The sequence below is a fragment of the Gopherus flavomarginatus genome, chromosome 9, assembly GCF_025201925.1.
Source record: "Gopherus flavomarginatus isolate rGopFla2 chromosome 9, rGopFla2.mat.asm, whole genome shotgun sequence".
Classification (NCBI taxonomy): Eukaryota; Metazoa; Chordata; order Testudines; family Testudinidae; genus Gopherus; species Gopherus flavomarginatus.
This window is the reverse complement of record NC_066625.1, coordinates 53054379-53080511: the sequence shown is the minus strand read 5'-3', so window position 1 is coordinate 53080511 and position 26133 is coordinate 53054379. Positions and strand designations below refer to the sequence as shown.

General features: G+C 47.1%; 1 protein-coding gene across 1 annotated transcript in view; it reads left to right on the top strand.

The window, feature by feature from the left end:
- Window positions 1–19104: 19104 nt before the first annotated feature.
- The window catches only part of LOC127058559 (sodium/nucleoside cotransporter 1-like), a 46888-nt gene continuing 39859 nt past the window's right edge, over window positions 19105–26133 (top strand). Inside the window, exons 1-3 of the mRNA XM_050968703.1 lie at window positions 19105–19333; window positions 22029–22226; window positions 25622–25756. Of these exons, the coding sequence (XP_050824660.1) occupies window positions 19105–19333; window positions 22029–22226; window positions 25622–25756 (562 nt within the window). The remainder of the gene's footprint in view (window positions 19334–22028; window positions 22227–25621; window positions 25757–26133) is intronic.

The window sequence follows — 26133 nt, the reverse complement described above, 5'->3', positions numbered from 1 at the left end:
AGGAATTTTCCTCCAGGGCAAATTGGCAGAAACCCTGGAGGTTTTTCATCTTCCTCTGCAGCATGGGGCATGGGTCACTTGCTGGCGGATTCTCTGCAGCTTGATGTCTTCAAACCACAATTTGAGGACTTCAATAACTCAGACATAGGTTAGGGGTTTGTTATAGAAGTGGATGGGTAGGGTTCTGTGGCCTGCTTTGTGCAGGAGGTCAGACTAGATGATCATATTGGTCCCTTCTGACCCTAAAGTCTATGAGTCTATGAGAAGGAGGTGCAATTGGTGTTCCAGGCCCTCAAAAAGGGCCCATATCATCAGGTACACACTCTAGTCCCCAACATCTCTCAATTCACTGGGTTTTGGAACCCATGTCCCTTATCTAGCGAGTGCTACTTAGTTGATTGTGAGGTCCTCTGTCATAAAACAGGTTCGTAGTCCCTCATTCACATAATCAAGGTAACACCACTTTATTCCTCCTGCCCCAATAACAGAGAAATTGAGGATCCCATAGCTGTCAAAGTAACCATTTTAGGCTGCCGTGGGCTATGCTAGGTGGAGTGGGTGTGCCTATGCAAACACGATCAGCCCCTGAAATTCTTTTCCACACTCAGCATAATTCACCACCAGATGTCAGGGTAGAGCTCATCCTGACTCTGCTTACATCTAATTTGAGCCTGTATTATAGTGTTTTTTAAAAGTTTCCATACAGTTTGCAGGCATTTTACTCTTGTGCCTGTTCCTTTTAATTTCCATTTAACTAACTTCCTCATTTTTGTATAATTCCTCTTTCTGAAGTTAAATGCTATTGTGACAGACATCATTGGTATTTTCCTCGCTACAAGAATGTTAAATTTAATTATATTATAGTCACTATTACCAAGCATTCAGCTATATGCATCTCTTGGACCAGACCCTGTGTCCCACTTAGGACTAACTCAAGAATTGCCTCTCCCCTTGTGGGTTTCAGGACTAACTGTTCTAAGAAGCATTCTGTCTCCACAGCACCTCCTCGTGGCCTGCCATGGCACCACTTTCCCTGCCTCAGTTTCACTTGCACCAGACTGAAGAGGGAACATCTGCTCCCCCTGCTGCCTGGCCATCCTTCCACCACTTTCTACATTATCCCTTACCCATGCAGAATTATCACATAGCACCTGGCCGGAGGGAACTATATGAAGGAGGGAACTTTCTCTCCAGCTGGGTTTCGGTTCTGAGACTGAGGCAGTTCACCACTAGCTCCTTTGGACAAACTCACATCAAAAGGGAGCCTGGGGCCAGAAGAATCTCTTGCAAACATTAACCGATTATCAGTAAACATAAGGAATCATGAGTCAATAGAATGAATTACTTTACAATGTATGCCTGTAATTAGCACCATGTAGAATTATAGAAGATTAGGGTTGGAAGAGACCACAGGAGGTAATCTAGTCCAACCCCCTGATCAAAGCAGAACAAACCAAACTAAATCATCCCAGCCAGGGCTTTGTCAAACCAGGCCTTAAAAACCTCTAAGAATGGAGATTCCACCACCACATCCCTAGGTACCCATTCCAGTGCTTCACCACCCTCCTTGTGAAATAGATTTTCCTAATATCCAACCTAGACCTCCCCCACCATTGCTCCTTGAGACCATTGCTCCTTGTTCTGTCATCTGCCACACATGAGAACAGCCTAGTTCCATCCTCTTTGGAACTCCCCTTCAGGTAGTTGAAAGCTGCTATCAAATCCCCCCTCTCGCTTCTTTTCTGCCGATTAAATAAGCCCAGTTCCCTCAGCCTCTCCTCATAAATCATGTGCCGCAGCCCTCTAATCATTTTCATTGCCCTCCGCTGGACCTCTCCAATTTGTCCACATCCCTTCTGTACTGGGGGGACCAAAACTGGACACAGTACTCCAGATGTGACCTCATCAGTGCTAAATAGAGGAGAATAATCACATCCCTTGATCTGCTGGCAATGCTCCTACTAATGCAGCCCAATATGCCGTAAGCCTTCTCGGCAACGAGGACACACTGCTGACTCATATCCAGCTTCTTGTCCACTGTAAACCCCAGGTCCTTTTCTGCAGAACTGCGCCTTAGCCAGTTGGGGAAGTGCTGGGCCTCCCTATCACTAACTCCTCCCTTTGGTAAAGAACATTTAATCATTTTAAATGACTGTTATAAAAAAAACTGTAGAACTAGCATTTGAGGCCCAGGTTTCATATTGCCACGGAAACTATTACTCAATATAACCTCCATGGTATCTTTGCACTCCAAGGTCTCCTGGCTGTCTGCAGAGGCAGCTTGGCGCTACAGTAAGGAAAACAGTCTGGAGGCACGTTAGAAAAAATCAATTTCTTTTTTCCTGGTAACGTCACAGGGATTAAAGGTTAGATCTGTTGTTTCTGCTATCACTGCTACACACACACATCCTGTTTTGGCCCTTGTTTGGAGTTACTGCTATGAAACTGATTTTCATAGGCCAATCCCCTACATTCTAGGAGCTACCAAGAAAATACCTTTATTGCCCACCTCCGAGATTTCATTCTATCTGGAAAGCCAGGCCTACCCAGAGCACAAGGCGCTTTTATCAGATCAGTGCCACATTGCATGGGCATGATGTTTCACAAGCACATTCCCTTGAACTGGTGCATGTGCAGCAGTGCAGCCTCTCACTATCGACTTCGTTTGTTGCTATTCGTGATCCACTATGCAGCCTCCAACACATCCCCCTGTGGTGTAGCATGCCACTGCAGTCCCCTGCCTCAGTTCACCTTCAGGTTCCTGCAGATAGATGCTAAATGAGACTGAACAGTGTAATACTGTTGCAAAAAAAGCAAACATCATTCTGGGATGTATTAGCAGGACTGACAAATACCTGTCAGGGATGGTCTAGATAATACTTAGTCCTGCCAGCAGTGCAGGGGGCTGGACTAGATGACTTCTGGAGGTCCCTTCTAGTCCTACAATTCTATGATAAAGCATCCACTCACCGCCAAGCTCTTTTAAACAATATTCCCCCTTTCCTGGGCTCTAGTTTACTGAATCTCATTCAGCTCTCAGAAGAGGCCCCTCCCATTCCACTCTCCCTCTCAGGTTTAGGTTCACAGTCCTCATTTCAAAGGTTCCTCATAGAACACCAGCTCAGAATTAAAGTCTCAGCCTGAATCACCAGTGCCAGCCATCCACACAAGTTTTGTACTGATTTAACTACTTCAACTAGGGGTCTGGGTTTTTAAAAATCAAAGTAGTTTAATCAGTGCAAGCCCAGTGTGGACACAGTTGTACTTGTATAAAAGTGCCTTAATAATCAGGCATAAGCTATACTAATATAAGCCCCTCTATAGCAGCATAACTGCATCCAGACTAGAGGTTGTACCAATATAGCTATATTGGCTTCAAACCAATAAAGTTAATGCAATACAAAAACTGGGTGGAGACCAGCCCCAGCACTCATTAGGCACTGGCTCCTGACATCTATGGAGACACCTCAAACCTAGTTCTTCCCACTTCTTTGACTAAGCACAGCCCTACAGCCATGACAAAAGAGAGGTGGTGGCCAGGGAGAAAGAGGTGAAGGCAAAAGGGAGTGGGGAGGGAGGAGTAGGAGAGAAGGGTGTGGGGAAAACAGGAGAAAGAAGAAAAAATAGTAAATGAATGTAAAATCGCCTCGCCCCAGCTAAGTAAGGGGTAGGGAAGGAAATTTAGATTTGTGGAAACTTGAACTCAGGCACTAGAGTGATGGGGATGACATGATGTGATCCTAAAACCCCCTTAATGCCCACTGACAAAGGGGTCATTGCCATATATCAGCAGCCTCTAGCAGGCCTGACACAATCACTACACCTAACACATTGCTGTCACAGTATTTATCTGTAAAGCCCGTCATGTGAAGTGTCAAATCCAAGCTGGCGACAAACCGATCATTAATATCATTGCGTGATGCACTTACGGATGGTGTGTAAAGCCCTATCACAGTGTGCCGGAAACATTGTCATGTGGTGACCTTTATAGATAGATGAAAAGATTTTTTTTTCTAAATGTACACATTGCAATTAATAAACCAAATACATTCATTTTGACAAATACTTGTAGTCAAATATAATGAAAGCTGAGACTGCACACATACATGGTTACCTCACTTTTCTACTGAAACTGAAAATCCATTTTTAAGAAACTCCCTGGTGACCAAGTTGTCAAAATCTTGGAAGCTGAGCAGATACCTTAGCGGTTCCTTTCTGCTGGTCACTAAAGCCAAGTTGGACAGGCATTGGCCATGCTGGTGTGTGTGAATGTCTTAATGCACTTTACAGTTGAAAAAGACTTTTCCACCATGGCCAGAGCATGGGGAATAGTCAGAATTGAACCAGCTGACTTGTTGACCTTAGACCCTCAAGAATATAAATCTAACGTGAATAGTTCTATACAAGGCAAATGCACCTTCCCTTGCAGCTGTTCTGAGTTGTACACAGCACATAGTTCAGAACACAACCAATTAATGTCAAAAATATTTGGACAATATGCTTCCAGAGATTTGAGAGCATCTAGATAATGCATCTAGAAGTCCTTGAATCTTTTTGGATTCAGCAACTGGACAAATTCAAGTTTCTCTCCACTTTCAAACTTTACTGACAGCTGATAGTGTCAATAACCTCAAAAAGGAGACATTTTAATATTGCTTGACCTTCTCTTGCTCTTTTTTTCTGAGGTTCATGTGCACCTACCTCTACCACCTCTTTCCAAAACTCATCAAATGTTTGTCACGTTTGGTGAGTTTGCTATAATGTCTCACCAATCTGCTGAATAAAAAAACCAATATTATACATCTTGGTTTGAAGAACATCAAACAACGCTTCTGTCACTTCAAATATGTCACTGTAGAGGCAAAAGAGAAGCACAAACTGAAACACATCAAGCATGGTCAGAAAACCCTTGGCAGAGGAGAAAGAGCGAGCACCCCAATCTGCTGAGTTTTGTATCACACTTTTGAAGAGTTTGATCAGAGCTTCTCTGCTCTGCTTCACAGTTTGTACAAGCCTCGAATGAAAATTCCCCCCTTGTGGTACAATGAGAAGGCATTTAACTGTGCTGCAAAACTGAGGACAAGATTTAAAACACAAGCATAGCAATAAACAAAAAGTTCAAGGGGGAACTTTTCACTAACACATTTCTGAAGCCCACTCACGTTGCCTGCTATTACTGCTGCACGATTGTATGTCTGAGCTACCAACTTGTCACCGAATTTGAACTTCTGGCACATTGTTTCAGCATTCTGGGTAAAGGTCAGCTGCAGTTTGTTTGTTACTAACATCAGTAAAACCAGTGAAGCATTCTGTGCCAGCACCATTCTTGGTCATGTAATGCAGTACAGTTGAAAGCTGAGACTAATTGAATATCTGAGGTTTTGTCAAGTAAAATAGCAACAAACAATGCTTCCTCAATTTCTTTTGCAATGGCATTAAGTTGGAAAGTACTGTGACAGACCCAGGCCAGTGGGGTACAGGAGTCTGTAGAGGGCAAATATACTGGTCACTGAATGAGTAGTTTTCTGTTCCCTGAGTGACCAAAGCAGGGGCTGCACTAGAGTAATCAGGAACCTGCTAGAACCAATTAACAGAGATGGGCTGATTAGAACACCTGCAGCCAATCAAGGCAGGCTAATCAGGGCACCTGGGTTTAAAAAGGAGCTCACTCCAGTCAGGTGAGGAGGAGCCAGAGGAGATGAAGTGTGTGTGAGGAGCTGAGAGTGAGAGGGTGTGCTGCTGGAGGACTAAGGAGTACAAGCGTTATTAGACACCAGGAGGAAGGTCCTGTGGGGAAGATAAAGAAGGTGTTTGGAGGAGGCCATGGGGAAGTAGCCCAGGGAGTTGTAGCTGTCATGCAGCTATTACAGGAGGTACTATAGACAGCTGCAATCCACAGGGCCCTGGGCTGGAACCCGGAGTAGAGGGCAGGCCTGGTTTTCCCTCTAAACCTCCCAACTCCTGATCAGACACAGGAGGAGTTGATCCGGACTGTGGGGAAGATCACTGAGGTGAGCAAATCTGCCAATAAGTGCAGGACCCACCAAGGTAGAGGAGGAACTTTGTCACAGTACTTACTGCTTCAGTGAGGTCATTCTGAATTCTATTCTGTGTGCCAGAATAAAAAGATAGTGGTTTCCAAATGCTTCCAAATAAAAGATCAAACTCACTGACTAATTTAAGGTATCTACATAATTGTCCCAGTTCAGGAATAATCATCTGACTTGTTAATACCTATGAAACACCAGCTCTTGTTCTCTGACATGACTTACCATACAAATTAGACCTTGCTCTGTTCTACCAGGGACCATTTAATTGTACACTTGAATGCCTGGTGTATTCAATTCTACACTTGTAGTGGGAGTTCTCTTTGGCTTGGTCTCAGCTGTAGGACAGCACTGGTGATGAAAACACAGGTAACAGTGATTACCACCATCTCCTGACTCGCCATACTGAATATTCTCTTTGCTTTTCCACGCTTTCGTTTTGCCATTAATGAGACATTCATTATTCCAAATTGAGCTTTATACAGCAACCCATATGTACACTTTAATCTCTGCCTGAAGCTCTTACAAAACAATATTGTTTTGCAAAACAGTGGCTGGTGAGACAGTATATGGCAGAAGGACAGAACAGAAGAACATATGAAAGAGAAGCATATAAAAAAGGCAATTTTCAAGGATACACTTCAAAACAGAAAGAGTCAGGAGTATTAATGAAGCAGAAACCGTAGGGGGGACATTTTGTTTTTAACTACCTTAACTATTTAAAATGATTTCTTATTTTAGAAAATGTACAGTTTCAAATTAATTGTGTGTAATTATCCCCTGCCTTGTGTATTCAATTACACATTTGCATGCCTGACATTCCACAAAATGGCTTCCTCCATATGGTGCATGTGGGGTCATGCTGTTCAGAGGACATCATTTTAAAATGGCGTCCTCCATGCTCTTTCAGGAGCTGGATGGAATCTGCCCTCAGGCCCCCAGTTTTTTCTGCAGTGGCACACCCCTTTCTGGGAATATGTTCCTAAAATATTCGTTGGAGGTGGAATTGATTAACAAGTTTGCCCTAGACAAAGGAATGTTGACGTACCTGTCTGCCCTGGAAACTGTTTTGCATCAAACATTGTTAAACCAGCACAAAGGATGCTTCATTTGCATTTCAGGTCAACAGAAGAACAAGGTATCAGAAGGATGAACAAATAACATGGCGTCAGCTTCCTGAAGCACAAACAGCAGGGGAGAAAAACCTTATTTGGGGATGCACTTCAAAATATATTTTTTCATTATATTACTGGACTATAAGAAACAGGAGCGAGAATCCCTTTTAGTTACTCATCACTTAAGGGACAAAGGGACCAGGGCTCCTAGAATCTGTGAAAGGTGGATCCCTTAGCCATGTTGGTTAGGGACACTGACAACTAACTGCAGGTGAGAAATTGCCTGAGATCAGGATTGTGATTTGCTAAGTTTTAGACACTGGAAATCAGGTTTTATTTTTGTTTTATTTGTGACCATTTCCTATTTCTATTATCCTTGCTTAGAATAACTTCCAGCTCTGTTCTTGATTAATAAACTTATTTTTGGTTTTGCTGTGTATTGAAGTAATGTGTGGGTCTTCAGCTGAACTGATAGGCTGGTGTCTGCACTGTCTCTTGGGAGACAATGGACTTGGTATTTCTGTGTGGATCCAGTGAGGAGGCTGGATGCTGCAGAAGAATGGTCTGCCAGGGGGTCAGGAACTGAGATGCACCAACTATAACCTGCAAGGCAAAGTTAAGACTGGCAGAGTCTCTAGAAGTGTAGTGGGGAGGTGGACAGACTGGTGTGGCAGGGAGTTGACAGGCTGTTTAAGCTCCAGCAGAACTGTCTCTGGCTGAGGCAGAGGGGTAAGATTGTGGCTCCTGGTTCTAAGAAAGCATCCCACAGGGACAGATAGAAAGGGCTGAATCAGCAGGTCAGGGCTGTGTTGCATGTGGGGAGGGATAGCTCAGTGGTTTGATCATTGACCTGCTAAATCCAGGGTTGTGAGCTCAATCCTTGAGGGTTCCGTTTAGGGAACTGGGGTAAAAATCTGTCTGGGGATTGGTCCTGCTTTGAGCCAGGGGGGTTGGACTAGATGACCTTCTGAGGTCCCTTCCAACCCTAATCTTCTATGTTTGAATTTAATAATGATTCAAGTCTGGCAAATAGGCTCCAGTAGAATTATTTAATCAAATATTGTCAATCAGAGATCAGTACAGCACTATACAGAATACAGAAGGAATAGATACATTACCACCTTTGGTGTCAGGTAAAGAGCTGGCCTCTGTGTCTTTTCCAGTTTTTACTCCTCAACCTAATTTTCATGCCTTTTGTCTTTTTTATAGGGTGTGACACAGAGAAACTCCTTTTTGGAGGGAAAATTGTTTCCCATGATTAATTTTACCATGTGTTCTGTTTTTGACATTACTGATGGAATTTCTTTTATGGTGTTCAGTTTGCCTGATTAATGAGTAAAAAGGAATCACTAATTTGGTTTCAAACACTGTAGAAACTGATGGTTTTTAATGAGTTAGAAACATCTTTCAATGGGTCATTAGTTTCATCCATTACAGAAAACATCTGATAACAATTATCCCTTATCAATCATCTAGTTTTGTTTATTACATACTTCTGTAGACTTTTTTAGTAGTTTGAGGGTGTCTTTTCCCTGGACACCTGGATTCCCACGGACCTGAAGATGCTGAGGATAATTAGATACAGCTCAGCTCCATGAAGATTTTTTGGAGAATTATTACTATGTGAATGAATTTAACATACAAAAAGGAAAAGGGGACTAAGAGGGTTACTATTTACTAACAATGGTCTTTCACAGGGCAAGGTGGAAGGGACAGGGCTACTCACTAAGATTCTTGGGTCTGAGCTTTAGCTTCTCGTGTTTACTGTTAGCCGAAGTAATTAAGAGTTTAGCTGGAGGAGTGTGCAGGGAGGCGCAGACATGTATGGTACCTAATGACCTGGGAAGACGGAGTCCAATTCCTTGGACTTTTCTGTTAATTGATAACCTGCTCCCTTGCCAGCCTGTGGCACAAAGAAATGGGAAGATTTCTGTGAGCACAAGAGAGCCAGGGAATCGGTATTCAACCCTCACAAGAAGGACCAGGTGTCTGTGGTGAGTCACTTGCTAATGGGGTCTGCATGGGGCTGGAGCCAATGGTGAATGGGGTCACCAGGGCTGACTGTCATGGGGCGGGGCTCCACCTCTGCTAGAGGGACGGGGAGGAAAATGGGAGAGAGAAGGGAATGGGAAGGGTGAGGATTAGAGCAGATGGCCAGGCTGAAGGGACTATAGGAAAGGTCAGCACCAGGGCAGGGGACAGAGGATGTGGAGGCTCTGGGTTGGTGGTGTTTTGAGGACAGTGCTTAGTTTGAATTTAGTGGACTCTTCTGGGTTAGGTTGACAGTACAGAATGTGCCATTCTCTGGGTTTGCTGACATTTGAAAGGAAGTTTGGATGAACTTGAGGTTTTCCAGGACAAACAGCACTGATAAACCTCAGTAAGAACCAACATTTTCTGAATTATCTGGTGTCTCATTCTATATTGACGCCACTGCTTTGGAAGCTCATTCACTCAAATTCAGAAGGTGTCATTGCATAGTGGGGTAGGCGAGGCTGCATCTTCTGTGCATGGTGGCATTGGGACGGCCTGCAGGAGAAGGCAAAGAGCTGGGTTCAGAGATCTGGCTCTATTCCTGTTTTTCCCCCGGATGACCCTGGGACAGTCCCTTTGTCATGCTGTTCTATGCAGTGGGGATAAAAGCACTTAGCAGCCTGTCAGGGGCTGCACACATTGTGTCTGGCAGGGCTCTGGGCAGCCCAGTGGACAGAGTCACCAGCCATTCACGAATCCATGGGCAAAGCGTAAGTGAGTGCACGTGTGCATTTGTTGGCAGAGTTGCTAGCTTTTGCCATTTCATAGATTCCAAGGCCACAAGGGACCATTGTAATCATCTGGTCCAGTGGTGTGCAAACCTTTCCAGTCACGCCCCCACCCCCCAGTGACAGAATCTGTCTGCGCTTCTCCTCCAATACTGCACAGTCAAGGCTTCCTCAGCAGCAGAGTTGTTGGAGGAACCTGGGATGGGAGAGGAGCTGGGGCTAGAGGCAGAGCTGGGCTGAGGGCAGGGAGGGAATGAGGGCAGAGCTGAGCTGGGGGCAGAGCAGGGGGTAGAGTGGAGCTGGAGGCGGATCTGGTCTGAAGGCAGAGCACGACTTGGGGCTGAACAGGGTTGAGGGTTGGAGCTGGTCTGGGCGTGGAGCAAGGTTGGAAGTGTGGCACTCCCTCCCTTCCCCCTGTGGGGGCTGGCCTTGCCCCCACTGTGAACCCCCCCAAACATTCCTCCATGACACCCTAGCAGGGTGCACACACAGTTTGGGGACCACGGATCTCCTGTGTAACGCAGCCAAAGAACTTCCTCAAAATAATCCCTAGAGCAGAGCTTTTAGAAAAAGTCCAGTGTTGATTTAAAAATTTCCAGTGATGGAGAATGCACGACACTTGGTAAGTTGATCCAGTGGTTAATTACCCTCACTGTTAAAAATGTACATCTTATTTGCAGTCTGAATTGGTCTATCTTCAACTTCAAGCCACTGGATGGTTTTAGATCTTTTATTTCTAGACTGAAGAGCCCATCAGGAAATATTTGTTCCCCATTTAGGTACTTATAGCCTGTAATCTAGTCATCCTTAACCTTCTCTTTGTTAAATTAAATAGATTGTTCTCTTTTAGTCTATAACTATAGAACAGGGTTTCTAATCCATTAATCATTCTTGTGGCTCTTCTCTGAACTCTCTCCATTTTATCAACATCCTTCTTGAACTGAGGGCCCCAGAACTGGACACAGGATTCCAGAGTGCCAAAAAGAGAGAGAAAATAAGCTCTCTACTCCTACTGGAGGTTCCCCTGTTTATGCATCCCAGGAGCATATTAGCTCTTTTGACCACAGCGTCATACTGTTCAGCTGATTATCCACCACAAGCCCAAATCTTTTTCAGTCACTGCTTCCTCATAGAGTCCCTCATCCTGTAAGTAGTGGCAGATTAACAGATTTGCCGCCCCTAGGCCCTCAAAAAATTGCCCCCCCCTCCACCCTGCGCCAGCTCACCTCCGCTCCCCCACGGCAAGCCTGGGACAGAGGAGGGAGAAGGGGAGTTGTGGTGCTTGGGGGATGGTGGCAGTGGAGCGGAGATGAGCTGGGGCGGGGAGCGGTTCCCAGCCCTCCCTGGTTACTCCCTGCGCCCGCGAGCCCCTGCTCACCTCTACTCCGCCTCCTCCGAGTGCGCCGCTACTTGCTTCTCTCTCCCTTGAGGTAGGTGGAAGGAGGGAAGTGTGGCGCGCCTGGGGGAGGAGGCGGGCCAGGGATTTGGGAAAGGGGTGGAGTTGGGAGGGGGAAGCAAATCTGCTGCCCCTGCAAATTTGCCACCCTAGGCCTAGGCCTTGTTGGCCTAGGTGATAATACGCCACTGCCTGTAAGTGTTGCCTGTACAGGGCCGGCTTTATGAACGGCAGGGCCAGATTTGAATACCCGGTGGCGGTCTGGGGCTTCGGCGGCACTTTGGCAGCACGGGGTCCACTCCGGGTCTTCCATGGCACTGAAGGACCCTCCATTGCCAAAATGCTGCCAAAGCCCCAGAACGGACTCCCCCGCTGCCGAAATGCTGCCAAAGACCCCGAGCAGACCCCCGCCCCTGCCAGGGGAGTAAATAAATAAATAAAAAGATGCCTACAGCACGGGACCCTCTTAGGTGCGGGACCCTCTTAGATGCAGGGCCCAGTTCCGGGGAATTGGGGGAGTCGGCTTAAAGCCGGCCCTGTGCCTGTATTCTTTGTTCCCGGATGTATACACTTACATGTAACTGTATTAAAACATTTATTGTTTGCTTGTGCCCAATTTACTTAGTGATCCAGATTGTTCTGTATCGTTGACCTGCCTCTTCATTATTTACCACTCCCCCAATTTGTGATAATTTTGTTTTCTTTCAAGTCATTGATAAAAATGTTACATAGTGTAGGGCCAGAAACTGATCCCTGCAGGGCCTCACTGGAAACACACATGCTCAATGATGATTCCCCATTTAAATTACATTTTTGAGACTACCAGTTAGCCAGTTTTTATCCATTTTATGTGTGCCATGTTAATTTTATATTGTCCCAGTTTTTTAATCAAAATACCGTGCAGTCAAATGCCTGACAGAAGTCTATTACATCCATACTATTATCCTTAGCAACCAAACTTGTAATCTCGTGAAAAAAAGATATCAGGTTAGTTTGACAGGCTCTATCTTCCATAAACTCATGTTGATTTGAAATAACTACCTTACCTCCTTTACGTCATTATTAACTGAGTCCCGTACCAGCCACTCCATTATCTTGCTGGGGATCAACGTTCAGCTGACATGGCAGGGAGATAGCATATGCACTAGTCAGTCTGCTCCTTGCTCCCTCTCCCTCCAGTGAGCCATGGGCCAGTCTGCTCCCTGCTCCCGCTCCCTCCAGTGAGCCATGGGCCAGTCTGCTCCCTGCTCCCGCTCCCTCCAGTGAGCCATGGGCCAGTCTGATCACTGCTCTCCCCTCCCTCCTGTGAGCCATGTGTCTATCTGCTTCATGCTGCTGCCCTCTCCTTTTCCTGGCTGCAGCACCCAGGATGGAGGAGGAGCTATCCCTGTGTTCTGCCAGATGGGAGAAGAAGACCTTGCTGCAAGTGCCCCCTCCCTGGATCCTGTGTTGGGGTGTGAAGATCCCTGGGAGATTCAGGGAGGCACAATGGATGGCTGTGTGGGGAGGGACCAGGTGTGGGGCTGGGCAGGGTGGGGCAGGGATGGGGTGGCAATGGATGGCTGGGGAGAGGAGTGGGTGTGGAACATGGAGTGGTGGGACAGGTCTAGGGTGATTGGATGGCTGGGTGGGAAGGGACAGGGATGTGGTGACAATGGATGGCTGGAGGGGAGGGGCGGATGTGGGGCACGGAGGGGCAGGATGGGACTGGGGTGACAATGGATGGGTGAGTAGGGAGAGGCAGGGATGGGGTGACACTGGATGGCTGGAGGGAAGGGTCAGGTGTGGGGCATTGAGGCACAGGATGGGGCTGGGGTGACAATGGATGGGTGAGTAAGGAGAGGCAAGGATGGAGTGACAACGGATGGCTGGGAGGAGAGGTGGTGTGGGGCATGGAGGGGCAAGATGGCGCTGGGGTGACAATGGATGGGTGAGTAGGGAGGGGCAGGGATGGGGTGACAATGGATGGCAGGGGGCAGGGCTGGGTTCGACACAGCATGCATTGTTTACAAGGCTGGGCTGGGGAAGCTGGAGGCTCAGCCAGAGCCCATGCAGTGGGGTCAGATCCTTCTATCTGTATGTTGGGGCTGTTGGTGCGCTGCAGCTGCCCCACATGCACTGGGCTGGGGGCGGGCACAGGAGGAGGTCAGCATTCTAAAGCAGACCAAGCCCACGTTATAACCTTGTAGAAAAATCTCACTGTTTGGGGGCCAGCTCTAGGATTGCTGGGACTGACTAATGATATCTGAGCTTTTGAGGTTGACTGCACTATGTGAGTGCTGTGGAGGGGGAGGCACCTGCCCCAGCCTATTGTGTGGGCCGTGGTCACAGTTGAGCCCACCGTTGAGCCCTTGGCTAACAACACCAATGTCAGAGCCCTAGGAAATGACTCATTTTCCAGGGAACGGAGCTGTTCAAATTTAATCTAATCTGGGACCACAAATTCTGTTCTGCACCAGTCATTACGGCATTGTTACAGCATGGAGTCACTGCAGGGCAGAGTTATGGATGTTTGGGAGCCTTAGTTGTGCATTTCCACACTGTGACACGCTTGGGTTTCTTCTGAGTGTAACCCTGGCTCTGAATTTCCGAGGTTTGCAATGCTTGTTTTGAGGATTAGCCCGGCACTTATTTTTACTCTCAACCAGACTCATAGACTCTAGGACTGGAAGGGACCTCGAGAGGTCATCGAGTCCAGTCCCCTACCCTCATGGCAGGACCAAATACTGTCTACACCATCCCTGATAGACATTTATCTAACCTACTCTTAAATATCTCCAGAGATGGAGATTCCACAACTTCCCTAGGCAATCTATTCCAGTGTTTAACTACCCTGACAGTTAGGAACTTTTTCCTAATGTCCAACCTAAATCTCCCTTGCTGCAGTTTAAGCCCATTGTTTCTTGTTCTATCATTGGAGGCTAAGGTGAACAAGTTTTCTCCCTCCTCCTGATGACACCCTTTTAGATACCTGAAAACTGCTATCATGTCCCCTCTCAGTCTTCTCTTTTCCAAACTAAACAAACCCAATTCCTTCAGCCTTCCTTCATAGGTCATGTTCTCAAGACCTTTAATCATTCTTGTTGCTCTTCTCTGGACCCTCTCCAATTTCTCCACATCTTTCTTGAAATGCGGTGCCCAGAACTGGACACAATACTCCAGTTGAGGCCTAACCAGCGCAGAGTAAAGCGGAAGAATGACTTCTCGTGTCTTGTTTACAACACACCTGTTAATGCATCCCAGAATCATGTTTGCTTTTTTTGCAACAGTATCACACTGTTGACTCATATTAAGCTTGTGGTCCACTATGACCCCTAGATCTCTTTCTGCCCTACTCCTTCCTAGACAGTCTCTTCCCATTCTGTATGTGTGAAACTGATTGTTCCTTCCTAAGTGGAGCACTTTGCATTTATCTTTATTGAACTTCATCCTGTTTACCTCAGACCATTTCTCCAACTTGTCCAGATCATTTTGAATTTTGACCCTGTCCTCCAAAGCAGTTGCAATCCCTCCCAGTTTGGTATCGTCCGCAAACTTAATAAGCGTACTTTCTATGCCAACATCTAAATCATTGATGAAGATATTGAACAGAACCGGTCCCAAAACAGAACCCTGCGGAACCCCACTTGTTATACCTTTCCAGCAGGATTGGGAGCCATTAACAACTACTCTCTGAGTACGGTTATCCAGCCAGTTATGCACCCACCTTATAGTAGCTCCATCTAAATTGTACTTTCCTAGCTTATCTATAAGAATATCATGAGAGACTGTATCAAATGCCTTACTAAAGTCTAGGTATATCACATCCACCGCTTCTCCCTTATCCACAAGGCTCATTATCCTATCAAAGAACGCTATCAGATTAGTTTGACACGATTTATTCTTTACAAATCCATGCTGGCTATTCCCTATCACCTTACCACCTTCCAAGTGTTTGCAGATGATTTCTTTGATTACCTGCTCTATTATCTTCCCTGGCACAGAAGTTAAACTAACTGGTCTGTAGTTTCCTGGGTTGTTTTTATTTCCCAGTTGAATATCATTTTTATCGAGGGGTAGGGCCCAGGAAATGAGCTTAGGAAAGGGGTTGAACGTACCTTATAAACAATGACTGTCTGTTTGCCTCCTGGCCCCCTGTGAGGAAGTTCTGGGGCAGGCAAAAATGTGGGGCTTTCCCCCACTCCAGTTGGAAACAAGAAGGCTGCTCAGGGATCCTCCCTTGTCAGGGGTAGAGAGGAAAGAGAAGCTCTTGGGCAAAGAAGAGGAGGAGAGCAAATGAGCCAGCCTTGCACCCCTGAGCTCATTGGCAGCTCTTCATTCATCTTATTGGTTCAGGAACAAACTCAGTGCTTCTCTGGACAGGACAGAAATTCAGGACAAATCCTCTCTCAGGCCTAGAATCACAAAGCTGCTCCTGGCATCTCCTGGAGGCTGATACAGAACCAGGAAAGAGCTCCCAGCTTCCCCTCTGTAACACTTTGGGATTCAACCCAGACCAGTGTGAGCTTGTGTCACCCCCTGCCCTGTAACCCTGGGTACTGTAAATGCTCTGCCGCTGTGGCTCACAGCCTGAACACCAACAGCCAGCAGACAAGCATGTTGTTCCCTGAGTGTCTATGTGCTGTGCAGCCCTCGCTCAGTGCTCTGACCCCAGCAGCCTGCCTAGAACACAGAAGCCCCTCCCTAGTCTTCTTTAACTGGAGTGAACAATCATTTCAGTTCAAACACAGCACGGAGTTGGTTTATAGTCAAAATAGAGCCCGTTTATTAACAGAAGGACATAGGTTAATTGATACCATGCAGGAGGGACTGAAGGTAGAACGGGTTACAAACAAACACAAGTAAAAATACACTTTCTGATGACTAAGACCTAACTTAACAAGCTACAGATTTTGCTCTAGGTAATTTTCTCACCATCAGTCTTTGTCTAGCATGGCTGACCAGACCCTCTGGCCAGGACCCAATACACGGATCACAAAGTGCTTGGTTCCTTTGTCTCCGCAGCTGTAGGCTAAAGATGGAGTCTCTCTCTGTCCCTTATATCCCCAAAGGAATTGTCTTTGTCCTAAAAGTCAGGAAGGCCTCCTGGGGATTCGGTCTCCTCTGTCTTTCTGGGGTGCAGGCGCCATATTAATTCTCTGTCTCTCAACTTCAAACTCAGAATATCCCCACTGGTTTAGCTTGATGTAAGCTTTGCTTAATGCTAAAATGTACATTAGGGTAAACCCACATTTTCTTTGTCTAGGATAAACCTGTTTATACCCTTTACCTAGGCTTGGCTATCTGGCTTTAGATATCATAGACTCATAGAATATCAGGGTTGGAAGGGACTTCAGGAGGTCATCTAGTCCAACCCCTGCTCAAAGCAGGACCAATCCCCAACTAAATCATGCCAGCCAGGGCTTTGTCAAGTCTGATCTTAAACACCTCTAAGGAAGGAAAAACTTCTAAGGAAGGTTACATCACACAGAGAGAATGTATAACTTCACATATAGAACCATAAGGTTAGAAGGGACTACAAGGGTCATCTAGTCTGGTCCCCACCATGATGCAAGATTTGTTGTGGCTAAATGTTGTTACACATAGTTTACAATGATGTTATTCACCAGTGTGTTAATAGTTTTCAAATGATAGCTCACAAGGTGTATTTTATACAGTTATCATTACAGTAGTGTGTAGGGTGTGAATAAAGGGAGGCGAGGGTCACACTTTCCCAGCTCAGGAACCAGATGCCTAAATATAAATGAACACATTTAGGGACACAGAATATAGGCCATACTTGCAGGATGGGGACTCTACCCTGGGAAGCAGAGACCCTGAAACAGATTTGGGGGTCATGGTGGATAATCAGCTGAACATGAGCTCCTAGTGTGATGATGTTGCCAAAAGAGCCAATGGGATCTTAGGGTGCATAAACAGGAGAATGTCAAGTAGTAGATTATTTTACTTCTGTATTTGGTACTGGTGCTACTTGTGCTAGGATCCTGTGTCCAGGTCTGGTGCCCACAATTCCAGGAGGATGTGGATAAAATGGAGAGGGGTTCAGAAAAGAGCCACAAGAATGATTAAAGGATTGGAAAACCTGCCTTCTAGTGGTAGACTCAAAGAGGTCAATCTATTTAGCTTAACAAAGAAAAGGTTAAGGCAGGGTTTGGCAGCCTTTCAGACGGGCAGCTCCAGGCACCAGCTCAGCAAGTGCGTGCCTGCGGCAGCAGTCAGGCAGCCTTCAGCGGCTTTTCTGAGGAAGGTCTGCCAGTCCCATGGTTTTGGCGGTAATTCGGCAGCAAGTACATTAAAGGCGCTGGACTGGCGGACCTCCCGCAGAACCGCCGCCGAATCCACGTGACCGGGGTGGACCTCCTGCAGAACCGCCGCTGAAGACTGCCTGACTGCCATGCTCGGGGTGGCAAAAAACATAGAGCCGCCTCTGCTTTCAGAAGTGGTGTGCCTAGTCTTCATTTATTCACTCTGATTTAAGGTTTCGCGTGCCAGTAATACATTTTAACGTTTTTAGAAGATCTTTCTATAAGTCCATGATATATAACTAAACTATTGTTGTATGTAAAGTAAACAAAGTTTTTAAAAAGTTTAAGAAGCTTCATTTAAAATTAAATTAAAAAGCAGATCTTATCAGTTTAGTGCAGTGGTTCTTAATCTGGGGTGCATGCAAGATACAAACTGTAAGGTACAAATAGAGTTTTTAAGTTTTCAAGTTTTTAAGCTAATTGTAGTGTAATTTTTTATAAGGGCTGCAGAGCACTGGGACCAGGCCCAGAGCAGAGCCCTGGGCTGGCTTCCAGTACCCTAGGCTGGCAGAAGGGCTGAGCAGGGACGGAGGCCTGGACCCCGGCTGGCAGAGGACTGGGCGGCTGGAACCCCAGACCAGCAGTGAGGTGAGCGGGTTTGGCAGCTGGTATCCCAAGCTGGCAGCAGGCTGATCGGGGCTGATGGCTGAGACCCCAGCTGGCCAGGGGCCGGTGGCTGGAACCCCAGACTGGCAGCAGGCTGAGCAGCTCAGCCCGCTACCAGTCCAGGATTCCATCCACCGGCTCCTACCAGCCGGGGTCCCAGCTGCCAGCCCCGCTCAGTCACTGCTGGCCAGGGGTTCCATTCACCCAGGCTGGCAGTGGGCTCAGCGGGGATGGGGGACGAGACACCAGCTGGCAGCAGCGTGCCAGTAAAAATCAGCTTGCGTGCTGCCTTTGGCGCGCTTGCCGCAGGTTGCCGACCTCTGGGTTAAGGGGTGAGTTAATCACAGTCCATAAGTACCTACATGGGGAACAAATGTTTAATAATCAGCTCTTCAATCCAGCACACAAAGGTCTAACATGTGCCAATGGCTGGAAGCTGAAGCTAGACAAATTCAGACTGAACTAAGGCATACATTTTTAACAGTGAGAGTCATTAACCATTGGAACAACTTACCAAGAGTCATGGTGGATTCTCCATCACTGACAATTTTTAACTCAAGATGGGATGTTTTTCTAAAAGATTGATCTAGGAATTATTTCAGGAAGTTTTCTGGCCTGTGCTATACAGGAGGTCACACTAGATGATCAAAATGGTCCTTTCTGATCTTAAATCTATGAGCTCTGGGCTTCTGTCCCTTGGGTCCAAAACAAGGAAGCAGCTCAGGGTTTCCCCATTCTCGGGAAGCAAATGGCTATTGCCTCCCAGCTTGGGAACCAGATGGTGCTCATGGCATCATTCCTTCACAAGATGTATTGTTGCGGGGCCATCCAGCTAATTCCTGAGTTTGTGTTGTAGCAGGAGCACATCTAGATATGGAGGATGTCAGAATTTCACTCGATGACCTGGAGAAGGGCTTGGAGAACACGGCTTTCGACTCCATGGTAAATCTTCCCTTCTCTTCTGCACTGGCCTTTGGACCTGCTTTGAGAACACTGACTAACAGGATGTTTGACAGGAAGAAGAGGAACTCCCTGAGGGAGCACAGAATCTGCCTCCTGAGAACAACAGACAGGAGAGAGCTGAACACTCCACCTTCTGGAGGTATAGTAACCCCAGGAAGTGTCACTTCTCCCCAACAGCTCCCATTAACCAAAACACACACACTACAACCGCAACAGTAAACCAGAGATTAGCACACAACCACTTTGGGTATGTCTACACTGCAAGGTAAGCCCAGGCTCAGACCCTAACCCCTCTTCCATCTACACACAAATCTCTTGGCCTCAGGGCCATGGTCCTATGACCCCATGAAGATGGAAGGTCTGAGCCAGAGTCAAGATGGGGCGCAGGGTTCGAGGCCTGTCGTTTTGCAGTGTAGATGCAACACTCCTTGGACTCGGGTTCTTTGAGTCTGCCAAAAGTATCCCACAGTGCTATGGGCTGAGTTCCTTTGTCCTCTCTCTCCCAAGAATCATTAATTGACTCCACGGAAATGGAAGCACCTCCCCTTGTTCTAGTACAGCAGCTTTGTGGTTAACCCTTTTGTTTTATTCTGACTGAAAAGCTGCAAACACACCTTAGGAGAGCACAGAGCAGTCTGTGTTTGCAACGGATACCAAAAAGTGAGTGCACTGCAACATGGTCGCAGGAGACAGCCAGAGCCAGATCTTGGTTAGTCTCTGGTGCTAGGCCTGCAAAGCAACTGATTTTAGTAAGAGTTCTAGAATGCCCACATATACCAGCAAATAGCAAAGAAGCTGGTAGTGCTGGAAATTTACCGACCAGCGACCAGTGTGGGAAACAGATGAAGGGGCTCAGGAATGAGTACTATTACAATGAGTACAGGACTACAGCTGTTTGTTTAGTTTGGAAAAGAGAAGACTGAGAGGGGACATGATAGCAGTTTTCAGGTATCTAAAAGGGTGTCATCAGGAGGAGGGAGAAAACTTGTTCACCTTAGCCTCCAATGATAGAACAAGAAGCAATGGGCTTAAACTGCAGCAAGGAAGGTTTAGCTTGGACATTAGGAAAAAGTTCCTAACTGTCAGGGTAGTTAAACACTGGAATAAATTGCCTAGGGAGGTTGTGGAATCTCCATCTCTAGAGATATTTAAAAGTAGGTTAGATAAATGTCTATCTGGGATGGTCTAGACAGTATTTGGTCCTGCCATGAGGGCAGGAGACTGGAATCGATGACCTCTCGAGGTCCCTTCCAGTCCTAGAATCTATGAATCTCTGGCAACTCGCCGGCATCATGCCCTTCTTATGATGAGTTTGAGTATGATGGGGACTGTTCTGAGCACTGAGCCACCTGGTCATCTGGGAGGAGGCCCCATGGCCTCAGAAGCCAGCAGGGGAATCATTGAATGAGGCAAATGAAGCGACTCTGCTGATGAAACTGGTCCTAGAGGAGGCTTTGCCACAGGAGCAGCTGCAGCACATACTGGGGTCATACTCAGAGGCGCTTTTTGATGCTCCCTGGAGGAATAGCCCACCATGGAGCTGGCAGCAGAAACAGAAGAGGGATAACTGCCCCAGAGTCTGGTAAGTTTCTGGGTTCATTTTTCTGTTTATTAATATGGGAATGGGAGGGATTTCTGCTCCATGAACCAGTGCCAAAAGATTATAAGCCCTGGGTAGCAGCATGTAGCTACTAGTAGCACATTGTTCCTGCCCTCTGCCCCCACCAAGGAATTCCAAATGGAGACCAGGAACTGCCAGCAGTATAACGGGCATGTCAAAGTGACTCTCTCCTGGGGAGGTGCACATTTTTGCTAGTATTTTCTAGTTTGTTAAAATAAGAACTGTATATTACCTTTCCCATATGTACACCACTCGGTACCAACACCATGGTGTAATGAGCTGCCTGAAAAATAGACTGAATTGTATGGTTGGAGGGAGGGGGAAGTGATCTAAATGTCTGTTTTCATATGTAGTCCATTTCTGTTAAATGTAGTCCATGCATTTCATGGGTGATGAAATCATTAATCCCAAATATGACTAAGCATTTGAAGTCAGTTCAGAAATTTGCCAGGGGGGATGGCTGTGGAGCTCTATTCCAGGTGTTTGCACCCCATCCTACCAGGCTGCATCAGAAGCCTTGGGGAGGAGCTAAACCATGCATATGCTAATACAGCACCATGTTGATTCACTCATGACTTCTTATCCAATCCTAGGGGCTCATAGCTGCAAACTTTACATGTGGCTGGAACTCCAGGTCTGTAGTCACATTGTGGGGAAGGGTGTATTTTTCAGGGCTACCTTGGTAGCTCGCCAGGCCACTCCACTCATAGATGTGCTGTTCATTCACCATACATTTGAATGCTTCAGAGGCATGCACACCTGGTTTCCCACCAACAGCCTGGCCACCAACCTCCTCCCAAATTCCATTTTAAAAAAATATTTTTTTAAAATGTTGTGATTTGTAACTTACCATGCTCTCAGCATAAGATTATAAGAACGTAAGAATGGCCCTACTTGGTCAGACTAAAGGTCCATCTATCCCAGTATCCTGTCTTTCGACAGTGGCCAGTGTCAGGTGACCCAGAGGGAATGAATAGAACAGGTCATCATCAAGTGATCCATCCCCTGTCGCTCATTCCCAAGCACTTGTTGCACTGTGATTAACTCGGCTGTGTCTAGGGAGCTTATGTGGGCTGAAGCAGCCTTCTGTCAATATATTGCAGTTCAGTTTCAAAAAGTAACGTTTTCTGTCCTTGAAATTCCAAAATGAGTTTTTGTTCTCCTGCACCAAGCTATTGGAGACAGTAACCCTCTGTGTCTTGTCCTATTCCAGGCCCCTCGACCTCTACAAACTGCAGTATCTCCACAGCTTGCCCACACTGCAGAAGCCTGGACCAACATAACTTCATGCACTGTTCCAAGAGGAAGCATTTCTGTGAAGAACTTATGGTTGAAGTTCTGGACAGGCCAACAAGCAGGTCGAGTACCAAGGGGAAAGGGGCTTGTGACCAGAGAAAAGACATACGGAGAGGTGAGCAGAAAATCTCGAGCTGGCTGCATAGCTGGGGACAGAGTAGTAGCACAGGAACAAGCACTTGATTCACAGATCCTAGAACAGGAACAGCTTGGACAACTCCACGGCTGGGTGGCTCATACAATCAGATCGTATGAGAGGTCGGACATGGCTAGTGTGTCCCATGCAGTCCTCAGCACTGAATCCCTTCTCTGTGTACGCCTCCACTCCCATCTCAGTGCCAAGCGCCCAGCAAACATGGAAGGAAGGGAAAGAAGAATCGGGGAGGGAAGGCAGGGGACATGCAATAGTGTGGGAGGTGTGTCTCGTACATAGTTCAACTGATTGCATTTGTTGATGCACTTTGGTCTTGGTTACTTCTAAAGCTTTTGGTGTTGCTGGTGTTTTGGGGAGCTAATGGCAGCTGGCCTGGCAGGCAATGGTTTCATATTGTACTTTTCCAATAGATGTGTAAAAGTAAAGGTTTTTATTTTATAAAGAAATGTTACAGCCATCACTGCAACACATCAAATAACGTGTATATCAAATAATAACGGTGAACACATGGTCAGGGACAGCTAAGAGGCTTTATGCAAAATCCATGTCTCAATACAGCTATTTGCATCAATCCATACATCAGTTATTTATATCAATCCATACTGTTTCTCCTCCCGGCTCCATTTTATATGCAGTCATTCCAGTCAAAAATGCATAACAATCAACCCCCCCTGCCCAGAAGCAATCAATGACCCCCACCCTTCAAGCATATTCGTAAAGATACTGTCCTGCTTCTTCCACTGCTCCATGCAAGTCCATCCCTGATTTCTGTTGCCTGGGTGCACCCAGCTGCAGCTGTGGTAGGTGCCCTCTCTGGCTGAGTGTGCTGGTTCAGCGGCACTTACTGTCATAGGTCCATTCAGGGGGAAATGACTTCACAAAGGTTATGAAGAGCACAGCAAGCCAGACTAATGCAGGCAGCATTGAGGACACTGGCATCCAAACAGGTCTGTAAACATCACCAGTGGGATTTCAATCAGCCAAACACACATTCATCCACCGTTCTACACCTGCTGAGGGTGTAATTCAACTTTATTTGGTCAGGGCCTTGGAGATAAGGGTATGGTTTCATAAGTCAAGGCAAAAAGTGGATGCGCGTGGGCTCTCCAAATAACAATTGGGACAGTAACTCCATTTATGACAACATCATGTGGTGGGAATAGTGTCCCAGCCAGTCTATGAATGTAGACTCCTGGTCAGCGGAAAACCCTAGCATCCAACATTTGCAGTGCAGCCAACACTGATGTTCTTAAATTGGCCTCTATAGTCCATGAGGGCCTGAATAACTATGGAGTAGCACCCTTTGCCGTTTAGGTTCTCATGTGCTCCTAGAGGAGGGCAAACTATGGGCACGTGGGTCCCATCAATGTTCTGGCACAATTTGGAATCTCCATTCTCTCAAAGCCAGAGCTTCCCTCAGGAATATCTTTCATGCCCATCACCTTGGGATAAACCACACACCTGACCGCCTCAGAAACCTCCACCACCACTTTATCCACAGTCAACTTTTCAGCACCAAGCTGATTGGCAATGGACTTGTAGCCACTTGAGGTAGTCAGCTTCCATGTGGGTACAGCAACCTGCTTCTGGACTGGCATGGCCACCCTCACGCATGTGTCTTTGCATGTGAGAGTTGAGACAAGATACTCCCAATGCTCCAGAAATGTAGCTTTCTTTATGCAAAAGTTCTAGACCCATTGCTGGTCATCCCAGGTCTGCGTGATGATGTGGTCACGCAGTGGTCCCACCAGTCTGTGCTTGTGGCCCTTTTCTGGTCTATGTAGGGACCATAGGCTGTACCAAGTGTCATGAGCAGCATCAGTCAGTTTGAGTCCGCCATATCTGTGTCCTCCTCCTCCTCCTGGTCTGTCACTAGCTCTGTCAGACAGAAAACACCACTGAACTGCCCAGCAGCAGCTCACAGAAGCTCTACCTGTGCCCTGAAGCAGGAATGAAAGGCCACACAAGAGAAGTTTTTAAAGTGCCAACTCCTCCATGTTGCTGGCTCTGCTTGCAGGGAGCACGCGGACCAAAATGACAACTCGGTGGGATGTGCTGGAAGGCTGTTAAAACTTCCTGTATGTGTGGTGTGGACCATTAAGTTTTCCCATGCTGTACCACGAACAAAGGACTAGGGCGGCCACATTTCAGAAGGGTGCTAGGAAGTCTGGAATACGGTTGGGTGGACTTGGGGCTGCATACTGCAGTGTGGATGCTGGATCCCCAGGTCCGGGCCTAGGTTAAAAAATTCTTAACCGAGGGTTGGCAATCAATGTAGATGCTCAAGCCTCGGGTTCTCAAACTCAGAGTCCACTGACTCAAGTCGCACTAACCCTGGGCTTCTATTGCAGTGTAGACATCCCCATGGTCTTCTGCACACACTGCTTTGCCACATAGCATCACTCCAGCCATCACCTCACACTAAGGGCTTGTCTATGCTTGAAACATTACAGCTGCATCAAGAACCCTGGCTTCTCTTCCTGGCTCTAGGAGTAGATTGTGGTCCAGGATAACAGATAGCACAGCATCCATGTCTGGGTCATCTGTGGGGTTGGAATCAGGGGTCTCTCAATATAAAAGCATAAGCCTCTACCATGTGAGCTAAAAAGCCATCTCTCTTTGTTCTGGGGGCAGCAGCACTCATGGATCTCTAAATGTGGTCTATCAGCAACAGGTTGATGCCTGTCACAGAAGCAGCTGATTTGGCGTGTTCCTTCCAAGGGGCTGTATGGCAAAGCTGCTGGGACTTTGTTCTTTTAGGGAGCTCTGCCTGCAGTGGCCTTGTACAGGCTCCCAGTTATCTTATCAGTAACACAGATGGATGATAGCTGTCCCCCACCCACGGTACAAGGGCTTGGCTTGCCATAAGGGATGTGAAGGGCTGTATTAACCTCAGTTAGCGGAAGAGCTCTGCTGAGCTTGCAGTGAAGGGCATTACAGGCGCTGACTTTCATTTTTCCGGGTGGGTGCTCCACCACAAGGCCCCGTCTGTACTCCATCCCTTCCCTCAAGGCCCCACCCTCGCTCTGGCTCTTACTGTCTCCTCTCTAGCCCCTCTCACATGCCACCGAACAGCTGATTGGTGGGGCCTCCTGATCAAGGGTGGCTGGTGGGATCTGAAAACCCACTATTTTTTTTTCCTGTGGGTGTTCCAGCCCCAGAACCCCCAAGGAGTCGGTGCCTATGGAGGGCATGTTCCCTGGACTGCAGGGCAGTAGTGGGGAGGCATCTTTCCCAAAATCCCAGGAAAGCTGGGAGGCTAGTTAGGATAAATGGGTGTGAATAGGCAGCACCAGATCCTGCAGTTCCTGCTGGGCACAAGTGGCTCTTGCAGCAGGGGAGCTTTGCTTGGCAAGGAGCTTTGCTTGTGCGTCGGTGTCTCTGTTTGCATCTCCCCAGGCGTGCAGCACAGCCCGGGTTGCGGGCCAGAAGAGTGTGTAAGGCTCATGTCAAGGTGCTCCGGAAGGTCTTCCTGGGCCTCCTGTGTGCAGGTGAGACTGTCAGGCCCTCTCACAACATGTGAGTGATCCTCCCTGGGAATCAGAGACTCTAGAACCAAGAACGCCTCCTCAGCCAAGTGAACTCACCCCCTCAGCATGTTGTCCAGGCCTTGGCTAGTCTGGATTTCCGTGTCCCAAGCAAGGAGGGGTCCACCCCTTGTCACGAAGGTTGCACCTCAGCCCAGTCCATCTCCCATCTTTCCAGCCGCAGTGGGCCTGTGTCATTCTCGCCCTGTTGATCCCAGTCAGACCTTCTCCTTACGGGGGTTTAGGCATCTCTAGTCCTGGAATAGCATGACCCCGTCCCTCCCTACCCCGCCTAGTGAACATGCAGAGACCTCTACTTCTGCCTTCCTGTCAGTCCCTCC